Source organism: Mobula hypostoma, chromosome 7, assembly GCF_963921235.1.
Source record: "Mobula hypostoma chromosome 7, sMobHyp1.1, whole genome shotgun sequence".
NCBI classification, from domain to species: Eukaryota; Metazoa; Chordata; class Chondrichthyes; order Myliobatiformes; family Myliobatidae; genus Mobula; species Mobula hypostoma.
Window position 1 is genome coordinate 24947767 of NC_086103.1, and position 12338 is coordinate 24960104.

The 12338-nt window shown below is 42.3% G+C and overlaps 1 protein-coding gene across 1 annotated transcript in view; it reads right to left on the minus strand.

Annotated features, from left to right (window-relative positions):
• Positions 1–12338, minus strand: part of LOC134349197 (vascular endothelial growth factor C-like) — an 82854-nt gene that overhangs the window by 3572 nt on the left and 66944 nt on the right. Inside the window, exons 5-6 of the mRNA XM_063053169.1 lie at positions 7257–7369; positions 5053–5389 (exon numbers count right to left, since the gene is read on the minus strand). Coding sequence (XP_062909239.1) covers positions 5053–5389; positions 7257–7369 — 450 coding nt within the window. The remainder of the gene's footprint in view (positions 1–5052; positions 5390–7256; positions 7370–12338) is intronic.

Here is a 12338-nt window from a genome sequence, read left to right on the forward strand (position 1 = left end):
TAACTTGTTAATAACACATCTTGATTTATTAACTCTGCACATTTTGACTAATTAATGGCTAGATGTGGTAAACAGAGATAGTTCGAAGGCAATTTAAAAATCTGGAAAAGCGGCAAGGGGATTGCAAGGAAAAGTTTTTAAAGAGTAGTGTGGTAGTGAGAGTGGAAAACAATTGATTGCTTCGTAAGGAAATTTTAGAATCCAAGACCACCTACACCACCTGCCCCTATTTTAGAACATAAGATATAGGAGCAAAATTAAGCCATTTGGCCCATCATGGCTGATTCATTTTTCTTCTCAGTCCCAATCCTCTGCCTTCCCTCCATATCCCTCATGCCCTGACCAATCAAGAATCTATCAACCTCTGCCTTACATACACACAAAGACTTGGCATCCTCAGCTGCCTGTGGCAACGGATTTCAGATTCACCACTCTCTGACTAAAGGAATTCCTCCTCATTGCCATTCTAAAAGGATACCCCTCTGTTCTGAGGCTGTGTTCCCTGGTCTTAGACACTCCCACCAAAGGAAACATCCTCACCTCATACATTCTATCAAGGCTTTTCACCATTTGATAGGTTTCAATTAGGTCACCCCTCATTCTTCTGAATTCTAGTGAATACACGCTCAGAGTCATCAAACGCTCTTCAAAGGGCAAGCTGTTTAATCCTGGAATCATTTTCATAAACCTCCTTTGAACCTTCTCCAGTTTCAGCACATCCTTTCTAAGTTAAGGGGCCCAAAACTGCTCACAATACTCCAAGTGAGGCTTCACCAGTGTTTTAGAAAAACTCAACATTACATCCTTGCTTTTATATTCTAGGCCTCTTGAAATGAATGCTAACATCACATTTGCTTTCCACACCACAGACTCAACCTTTAGGGAAACCTGCACAAGGACTCCCAAGTCCCTTTGAATGTCTGTTCTCTGTATTTTCTCTCCATTTAGAAAATAGTCAAGTCTTTCATTTCTTTGACCAAATTGTACGACCATATGCTTCCCGACACTGTAATCCATCTGCCATTCCTTGGCCCATTCTTTGAATCTAAGTCCTTCTGTAGCCTTTCTACTTTCTCAATACTACCTGTCCTTTTACCTACATTTGTACTGTCTGTAAACTTTGCAGAAAACCATCAATTATATCATCCAAATCACTGACATAAAAAGAATCGGTCCCAACACAGACACCTGTGGAACACCGTGAGTCAATGACAGCCAAAAAGAAAAGGCTCCTTTTATTCCCACTCTTTGCCTCCCGCCAATGCGCCACTGCTTTTTCCATGTTAGCGTCTTTCCTGTAATACCATGGGCTCATTGCTTGTTAAGTATCTTCATGTGTGGCACCTTAACAAATTCCTTCTGAAAATCCAAATACACAACATCCACCAGTTCTCCTTTGTGTATCCTGCTTGTTATTTCTTCAAAGAATTCCAACAGATGTGTCAGGCAAGATTTTCCTTTGAGGAAACCATGCTGTTTACATCCTATTTCATCATGTATCTCCAAGTACCCCAAAACTACATCCCTAACAATTGGCTCCAACATCTTTCCAACCAGTGAAGTTAGACTAATTGCCTCTGTCCCTTCGTGAAGAGTGGAGTGACATTTGCAATTACACTAACAGTCTTGACTAATTCTGATTACACTGGACAACAAAGATTTTGCTTTCTGAATACTTTTGGATGTATCTTATGGATTTTGTGTTGCTGATCTCAAAAATCACCATGAAATTTCCCTATTACACACCCTTTTTTAAAAAAGCCTCTATTTGTTATTTGAATTCATAATTCAAGTCAGAATAACTGATGCCAAGATTAAGGAAGGTATATTGTTGGTCCACAAATCAAACAGGTTACCAATGACAGGCAAGTCAGAAAACTTCTAGTAGGACCAGAAAAAAATAGCATGGATGGCGTTCAAGGATGTCGTTGAAAATTTTCTTGGCAACTACAGAGCACCAAACTATGTGCAGGTATTGATAAGATGCTTCAAGCATACAAAACCATGAAGTTCAACTTGTCACTAAAGATTCATGTTCTGGGTTCCATTTAGACTTCTTTCCTGCAAGTCAGTGACGCATATAGTGAAAGGTTTTACCAGGACATTGCAGTCATGGAGGAACAGTATCAGGGCAACTGGAACTGGTTAATAGTGGATGATTATTGTTAGACACTTAAGTAAGAAGCCTCAGACACTGAGCAGAAATTAAAATCATGAGCAAAACATTTTTAGCCTGATTAAACTGTTGCAAAGCATCAGCACTTATGCAATTAAACACATTATATTCAATAAAAGTTAATTTCTCATTTCTCCAAATTCCTATATGATACAGGAAGTCTGAAATTATATTTGGGTTCAACCACAAGCAGTCTATCATAAACAAAATAAAATTCTGAGGAAGCAACACGTTCAAAAAATTTGTTGCCAGTGCTATTCTCTTTTGTTACTTTCCAAAATTTTTTAAAAAAATTTATTTACAGTGTGGAAGGACAATATCTGGCCCATCAAATCTATGCTGGTCCTCTCCTAACCCCTCCCAATTCACCTATCACCCACTTCGACTGGGTTGCAATTAATGTTCCATTCCACGTATTTATTTTATGGGGTAATAAAAAGAGGACCTTTGAGGTGGTGGTGGGGGCAGGGGGGGGGGGAAATCTGTGTGGACCCTGAAAGCACATGCAAATTCCACACAGATAGCACCAGAGGTCAGAATTAAACCCAGATTACTACAGCTGTGAGATAGTTCACCTGCAGTGCCACTGATCACCCCAATGTCACTCTTATGTGGCTAGAATTTCCTTAGAATTAATAGTATTCTTTTGTGATAAAGGATTTTACATTAGAGTGCAGTCCTTCAAGGTGATCTTTTCAAACTTGAAGGTGAATGGCAAGATTCTTAGCAGTGAGGAGGAATGGGGGGATCCTGAGATCCAAATTCATAGATCCCTCAAAGTTGCTGTACAAATTTAGAGAGTGGCTAAAAAAGGCCTCTGGTGTATTAGCCTTCATTGGCTGGGATTCAGTTCAAGAGCCATGAAGTTATGTTGAAGCTTTATAAAACTCTGGTTAGATCACACTTGGAGTATTGAGTTCAGTTCTGGTCACCTCATTATAGGAAGGATGTGAAAGCTTTAGAGAGGTGTGCAGAAAAGATTTCCTGGAGGCTGGATGAGAGAATTTGTCTCATGTGGAAAGACTGAATGAGCTAGGGCTTTTTTCTTTACAGCAAAGCAAGATGAGGTAACTTAGTAAAGGCATGTAAGATTCTGAGAGGCATAGATATAACGGACAGCCTTTCCCCAGGGTGACAATGGGCAATACCAGAGGACTTCTATTTTAAGGTGAGTTGAGGAAAGTTAAGGGGAGAAGTCAGAGGTAGGCTTTATATATCATGGCTTGGCTTCATGAATGAAGATTTAGGAAGGGGGCTGCCCACGTCTTCTGCAGGCTCGCTGGTGGCTGATGAGGCCAATATGGGACAGGCAGGCCCGGTTGCAAGGGGAATTCTGTTCTGGGTTTGGTACTGCTGTGTCACGGTTCTTCCTCCTTCTCCTTTTGTCCTCAATGCCAGCCCTGCGTGCGTTCTCAAAGAGGAGACAGACGGGTGAATGGTGTGTCGCCAGGCCTCGCGATCAGAGGCTAGATTAGACCACCGGCGATGGTCAATGTGACAGGCACCAAGGGATTTCTTCAGAGAGTCTTTATTTTTATTTACTTATTTTTGCCTTTGAGATGGAACACAACATATCCATGAGCACAATAATCTAGGGAATGGTATGTGATATTTGACTGAGAAGTTAAATGAGGGTACTGTATTGAAGAACAATAGGAAGATTATTCCCAAACAACAGGAATTCTGCAGATGCTGGAAATTCAAGCAACACACATCAAAGTTGCTGGTGAACGCAGCAGGCCAGGCAGCATCTATAGGAAGAGGCGCAGTCGACGTTTCAGGCCGAGACCCTTCGTCAGGACTAACTAAAGGAAGGGTGAGTAAGGGATTTGAAAGCTGGAGGGGGAGGGGGACATCCAAAATGATAGGAGAAGACAGGAGGGGGAGGGATGGAGCCGAGACCTGGACAGGTGATGGGCAGAAGGGGATACGAGAGGATCATGGGACAGGAGGTCCGGGAAGAAAGACAGGGGGGGTGACCCAGAGGATGGGCAAGAGGTATATTCAGAGGGACAGAGGGAGAAAAAGGAGAGTGAGAGAAAGACTGTGTGCATAAAAAAGAGTAACAGATGGGGTACGAGGGGGAGGTGGGGCCTAGCGGAAGTTAGAGAAGTCAATGTTCATGCTATCAGGTTGGAGGCTACCCATACGGAATATAAGGTGTTGTTCCTCCAACCTGAGTGTGGCTTCATCTTTACAGTAGAGGAGGCCGTGGATAGACATGTCAGAATGGGAATGGGATGTGGAATTAAAATGTGTGGCCACTGGGAGATCCTGCTTTCTCTGGCGGACAGAGCGTAGATGTTCAGCGAAGCGGTCTCCCAGTCTGCGTCGGGTCTCACCAATATATAAAAGGCCACATCGGGAGCACCGGACGCAGTATATCACCCCAGTCGACTCACAGGTGAAGTGATGCCTCACCTGGAAGGACTGTTTGGGGCCCTGAATGGTGGTAAGGGAGGAAGTGTAAGGGCATGTGTAGCACTTGTTCCGCTTACACGGATAAGTGCCAGGAGGGAGATCAGTGGGGAGGGATGGGGGGGACGAATGGACAAGGGAGTTGTGTAGGGAGCGATCCCTGCGGAATGCAGAGGGGGGGGGAGGGAAAGATATGCTTAGTGGTGGGATCCCGTTGGAGGTGGCGGAAGATTATTCCCATTGTTCTGACCATTATCTGCTGTTCCTGTTCCTATGGAATCTCAGATACAGTGGCTTTACACTACTTCAAGATTCATTCCCACCACAGAAATACCTAGATCCAAAACCATCTTCAAATATAACTGCCTGTCTTTGAATTTATGTCAATTAATATATTTAAAATTAAAAAGTACTGCAGGTATTAGCCATGAAGAAATGATTAGCTTATCTTTGATCACCTGCATGTCTGTGGGTCAAACTTCTTTCCTTTGCGAAAGCATGAAGCTACTGACTCTGTGCATTCACAGGTGCATTTATCGGTATTCAAGGGTTGATGTCTCGGGCATTTCTTCCTGCACACGCACTCACAAGCATCTGCATCCCATTCCTTCCCTGGTTCGCACAAGCCTCGGTGGTGCACGTTATTACAGACACATCTGCAGGTGCTCTCGTCGAATTCTTTGTTGGGGCCACAGCTTGACGATGACAGCCTGTTCATGCACACACAGCCGCACGAATCTTCATCAAATAGCATGTAGGGCCCACAAAAGTCAGCCACTTCACCCTCATCGTCATCTGTCAAGTCCACAGAAGAGATGTTCAATATTTTTAATGTCCACCAGTTCAGACTGACTTTGATTCAACTTTATTTTCCTTTCCCCCTTCCCATTGCCCTCCCCCCACAGTTTAGAGCCAATGATGAGCTGTTCCCAGCTTTCAGCAAGCACCTTCCTTTATGTAACAGGTTGGAACAATCAACAGAGAAGTAATCCTTTAGTTATTTCCTCTCTCCATCCTGTGTTTTGTCTCCTGAACCTGCATATCATACCTCCACTCGACGGCATGCCTTACATACAAGCCGAGAAAGTAGGATTCAAGCAGAAAAAAAAATTGTACTACTTTTTTTCCCCCATTTATTTTATAATTCTGCACTGCAATGCCAGATCACCTTTGCTGTATCTACATTCAGTGCTGTACTACACAACTCACATTGTTTATTTTCATTTAATTAAGTTCTGATAATTGCGGTCATTTATTTTGACTGCAGCATAAATTCCAAGGATACCCCTGAGTATAGTTATTTTATATCTACTGCAGCACAATGAATATTGTAATAATGTCATGTACAGTAATGGGAAGTTTCTTTCTTATGTGTCTTTCAGTTTTACAGAATCTGCTCATTAATTGCACTAATGTTTCAGGAACTTGTTTATTCTATGGAACACAAGAAAATAAGAGCAGAAGTCAGTCACCTGGTTTCTCAATCCTACCTCACCATTCGATATGATCAGAGCCCAAGCACCTGTACTCGCTCCCCATCGTCCTGAATTCAGCTTGGTAGTGATTCGTACAACACAGAAATAGGCCCTTCAGCCCAACTCATCCGTACTGACCAAGATGCCCATCTGAGCTGGTCCCATTTGTCAGTGTTTGGCACATGTACCTCTAAACCAGGGGTTACCAACCTTTTTGTGCCATGAACCAATGTCATTAAGCAAGGAAGCGTGGAGCCCAGGTTGGAAACCCCTGCTCAAGACCTTCACTATCCATGTGCATGTCAAAGTGTCCTTTACATTTTGCCCTTGAACACTTCTTCTGGCAAGAGTTTTGGAGCAAATTGCAGGAGCTCTCGTCTTTTCACATTAGATCCTTCTGCCTTGCTCTCTCCAGGCCACAGTTCTGTCCTCATCCTTTTCAAATCTCTTTGAGGCTCTTGATAAATGACCTAAAGCATAGATAAATTCCCAGGGTCTTTATTGCCTGAAGTGTGGGACAGTGAGGGAAGGTTTGACGGAAGTATACAAAATTATTATAGATAGGGTAATGCAAGCCAGCTTTTCTCCACTGAGACTAGAACTAGAGATTGTGGGTTAAGGGTGAAAAGTGAAATGTTTAAGGGGAGCATGAGGGGGAACTTCTTCACTCAGCGGGTAGTGACTGTATAGAAAGTGAGTAGTGAATGTGGGTTTGACTTCAGAGAAGTTTGGTAAGTACATGGATGGGAGGGATATGGAGGGCTATGGTCCAGGTGCAGGTTGATGAGACGAGGCAGAATAATTTGGTATGGATTAGATGAGCAAAAGGGCTTGTTTCTGTGCTGTAGTTCTCGATGACTCTTTGCATCCCAGTTCCCACCAGCCTTGTGTCTTCAGTGGACCTGGGTATTTGCTGTGGCTCCCACAGCCCTGCTATCAATCAGGTCACTCCACACATCCAACCCCGCTCTCCCCCCACCACCCCCAACACACACACCTTGCTTTCTCCATTGACCAATTCGGAACCAACCAGTAAATTACCACAGCTCTACCTCTTCTAACTTTGTTCACTAACTTCCTGTGTGGTATCTTTGTGAGCTAGAACCTCTGTCCCTTGGCAGCACTCCAGGTGAAAATCTACCCACAGAAATGATTAAATAGATGGATGAATAAAAGTAATTCATAACCTGGTTCTGAATTGCTGGCAACTAAACTGAAGAGCTCGTGTGGGGTGACACATCTGCAGTAATGGGGATCCCACGTGAGACCATGTGGACATGTTTCATTCTCCGTAACGCATCTATGAGGGAGAAACATTTGGAAGTTATCTGCAGGACACATCATTCTCATTTTCACCTTTAACAGTAAGAGATTATATTGAGAAATGAGAGTTGGCATTCTTACCACTGGGAGGAGTGCCATTTTCCAGACAATTGTAAACCTGATGTCCAGAAGGTGGCTGAGAAAAATTGACTGGTTATTCACTGCCACTGAAAGAAGGCAAGTGCTTTGCAATACATGTTGTTGGCAGAATTAGCAGTCCTCTTTAAATTTTCCTTTTAAAAAAGCTCTGTGATACTGATATTGATTCCTGAGACTCACCACCATGCTAGGATCAGCCAATCCATTAAGGTTTATGGCACCACATCAGGGAAGTTGCTTGGCATCTTGGAACAATCATCACCAGATGATTGTATTTAATTTCCATTCATAGTTCACTGTTTACCCTTATACATAAGGTGCAAAACTGAAGAGATCAGAATGGCTGGAAATCAGATAGTCAATTGCACCCCTCCAGTTTCCAGTCAGTCAGGACAGAATAAAATACTCTTCTTTTGTAGAAATGATTGGCACAAAAGAAAGAAAAACTAGAGTAAATCACTTAGCCACTTACACCCGCTTTTCTATTCAGTATTTGTCTCTACCAACACCATATCCCATTACATCCAAAAATCCTATTCATAGAATATAGAACAAAGAGGATAGAAGAGTACAACACAGGAACAGGCCCTTCAGCCCACAATGTTGTGCTGAACCAATTAAATTAGTAATCAAATGGCCAACTAAACTAATCCCCTGTGCCTACACAGTGTCCCTATCCTTCCATTTCCCTCATTTCCACCTTGAATCTACTGAGCATCCGAGTCTTCATAGTCCTTGTGCGTAAAGAATTCCAAAGATTTACCATGCATTTGTTGAAGAAATTTATTCTCAACTCATTCCTTTCTGCTTGTAGTCCAGTCAAGTCCCTCACGAAACTCACACTGAACGGAAAATACAGGTCTCAGCTGATAGGAATGCCCTGAGTCAGTTCCTGTCACTCTGATCAACAAGACTTTTTTTATTTTAACAAATACGTTCTCAGGCACTGTTAAGACAAGGTTCATATCTAAAGTTTAAATTCCGTGCTATTACAGTGGAAAAAGAACAACTTGTTCAATTGGTCATAAAAAGTATTGCCTTTGGCTAAAATGGATGAAGTCAGAATTCGAGCATCCACTGTTATTAAGTCACCACTGGAATGTCTAAACGGCCTCTAATGACCACACCCATTCAATGAAGAAGCCTGTAAAACTCAACATGAACAACCACCAGGAACTGCATCAAAATTCTATTAGGCCCACATAGCAATCAAGATCTGTCCATGGGGAGTAAATAAAAACACTCTTTGTAAAATGATCCTCTACCAAATTCTGAACAATACTAGCCTTTCAGGGAAAGAAAGTTGAAAGAACAATATGGGTAAATTTTGAAGTTTGCATTCCAAGGTAAGAACTTCAGCTATTGAGTTATATGGACAAACTACCATTTCACTTCCTATACTGTCTATGGTATTGCATCAGATACCACTTTAGCACCACCGTTGCATGTGCGGAGCTGACATTCATTGTAGGTAGGGTAAGCAGATTGTTAGTATACAAAGCTGACGTAATGCCAACAGCACCTAGCAGCATGACTGGTCAAAAAAGACCGCAGTTTTAAGTAATCTTTTATTGTTTTGAAGTTACTTTCAAAGTTCAAAGGAAATTTATTATCAAAGTACATACATGTCACCATATACAAAGGTAAGATTCATTTTCTTACTCAATAAACCCAATAACCATACGGAATCAATGAAAGACAGCAAACAGTGTGCAAAAGACAATAACTGTGTAGTTACAAAAACAAAGAAAGAAAAGAAATAATAATAATAAATAAATAAATACTCAAAAAATTATCAAGAATTCTGAATGAAGAGTTCTTGAAAGTGAGTCCGTTAGTTGTGGGAAAAGTTCAGTAATGGGCAAGTGAAATTATCCCCTTTGGTTCTGGAGCCTGATGGTTGAGGGGTAAAACCTGCTCCTGAACCTGGTGATGTGAGTCCTGAGGCTCCTGTACCTTCCTCTTGGTGGCAGAAGCGAAAAGAGAGCGTAACCTGAGTGGTGGGGGTCCGTGATGATGAACGCTGCTTTCCTGCAACAGCACTCCATGTAGGCATGCTCATTTAAGGGGACCTGCTCTACCCATGATTGACTGGGATGTATCCAATACTTTTTATAGGATTTTCCATTCAAGGGCATTGGTATTTCCATGCCAGGCTGTGATGCAACCAGTCAATATGCCCTCCACCAAACAGCGATAGAAGTTTGTTAAGGTTTTAGATGTCATGCTGAATCTTCATAAACTCTTGAGAAAAAGGAGGTGCTGCTGTATATTTTTTTATAATTGCACGTATGTACTGGGCCCAGCACATGTCCTCTGAAATTATAACACTGATGAATTTAAAGATGCTGACCCTCTACACCTCTGATCCCTGATATGGACTAGGTTTCATGGACATCCAGTTTCCTTGTCCTGAGGTCAATAATCTGCTCTTTTGTCACACTGACATTGAATTGTTGTAGTACTTCTCAGCCAGAATTTTCAGTCTCCTTCCTACATGCTGATTATGGAAAAACTGGAGCATGCTTTGTTAAATTAAATGACTGAAACTCTGAAAATCTGTTCAGAATATTGGACCTACAGAGAAGAATGTCACCGTTTTCTCAGGTTTTGTTTCACTTCATTGCCATTTCCTTTCAGGGATGTTGTCCAATTCAAATAACTGGGAGAATCTGTTAATTGAGCAAGGAGACCTTTCACAGCAGAACCCATTTGTAAGAGGTTGGCTCTCAGCTGGTTCCTAACCATTCCAAGCTACTTACAGCTGAATATTATTGTTAGAGGAAGAGAGCTGCAGGTCTCCTTCTATCTGTAAAGAATATCAAGCTGTGCAATTAGTAAGACAGTACAACTTCTCAAGACTGTGCAAGTACAGATATTAGTGATTTACTGTTGCTACTACTGAGACTAAGCTTGCATTGAGGATTGGAATTTAACAGAAAAGGGCTGTTCTCTCAAATTTAATGCCCAGCAGCAATCAGGCACATCCATATATCATGTGCACACATTAACCATTGAGATCCCACTTTAACTTTGCAGCTTCTGATTTTGACACACTTGTTCACAATGATGAATAAGGTCCTTGAAGTAGTTAAGGCTATTTTCTCAAAGATGCAAAGCATCTGGGCAGTTTTTAACAATGAAAATACCCTAACTCTGACACATTCCTAAACAAGTATTTGTGGCTGTTCTTTCATCCAATGCTGGAAGAGGAAACAGTCTAGGAGAGGCCAAACATGGAAAGCTGTCTTCCTCACTCTGATTTTAAGGACTGGCCTCATCAGTCCTGGGATGTCCTCCCCAACGATCCCCTTCATCCTCACAAAAATACTCCTCCACGAGGCCAATGTGAATCTCCCGTGAGCAACCTTTCTCTTTCTTCAGGAAGGAGACTGACAGGTCCCACCCCGATGAGGCTGAGTTAAACTCGCCTGGGCCGCGGAATGCAAAATTCGAGTCTCATCATCCCCTGCAGAGACGCGAAATGCAAATGAAACCCTCCAACTTGAAGTGCATTGGATTTAATGACAATCCTCTAGCCTTGTAGTCAACTTTCATTGCAGGTTTACTTAATTAGCAGACTAGTTTCCCAGTTGCCTGGAATAACATTCTAGAGATGCTAGTTCAAATGCCTCCATGGCAACAGTACAATTTAAATTCAGTTAGTTATAACAGTTATAACAACAGGACCTATTAATGATGATGATAAAACTATCGGTTATCCTAAAATGCCATCTGTTTCAGCAGTGCCCTTGAAGGGTGAGAAATCCATTGTCCTCAGTGTATGTGACTCTACATGCAGTGGTCACTTTGTTATGTACCTCCTGTACCTGATAAAGTGGCCACTGAGTGTATGTTCATGGTCTTCTGCTGCTGTATCCCATCCACTTCAAAGTTCAGCGTGTTATGTGTTCAGAGATGGTCCTCTGCACACTATTGTTGTAACATGTGGTTACTTGAATTACTGTCATGTTCATGTCAACTTGAACCAGTCTGGCCATTCTCCTCGGACCTCTCTCACAGCTCTCCCACACGATTGCTGCTCGCTTGATGTTTTTGCTTGGTGTTTTTCTTTCCCCACCATTCTCTGTAAACTCCAGAGACTGTTGTGCATGGAAATCCCAGGAGATCAAGAATTTCTGAGGTACTCAAATCACCCCGTCTGGCACCAGCAATCATTCAACGGTCAAAGTCACTTACATCACATTTCTCCCCCATTCTGATGTTTGGTCTGAACAACTGAACCTCTTGACTACATCTGCGTGCTTTCATGCATTGAGTTGCTGCCACATGACTGGCTGATTAGATATTTATATTAGCAAGCAGGTGTACAGCTGTACCTAATAAAGTGGCCACAGAGGGTACATCTGCTGTAATGTGGTTCCCTCTTAAATGCCCTCTGTTATGGTCCAAAACATCATCCAACCCTTCTGGAGATGCTACATTAAACCAAAAAAAAAAGATCACATGACATTAATTGAAGTCACATAATCGGATCTGACAAAGATGCTAACGGCTCTGTTAAATTTGCAGTGTGCACATCACAAGTACCTGGGGACTGCCCCCCACCCCAACAAGCAGCAGCTTGCTGTAAACATGATTTATTGAATCGTACCTTCCATCTTCCTCCTAGGCAAACCGTGGGTACCTTCTGCCACGACAAGAAGACAGAACATCCAGGGAGGCAGCAGTGTGATATACAGTTGGGAAACACCAAAACAGGGAACCCACAATATTAACACTAAAACTCATGAGGTCTCATCATACCAGGTGCAGTTTACTACCTACTGTCCTCCCACAATTGAAGCAAGAAACCCTGAAAGCAGCAAGGGTTTTCTGAATGTCCT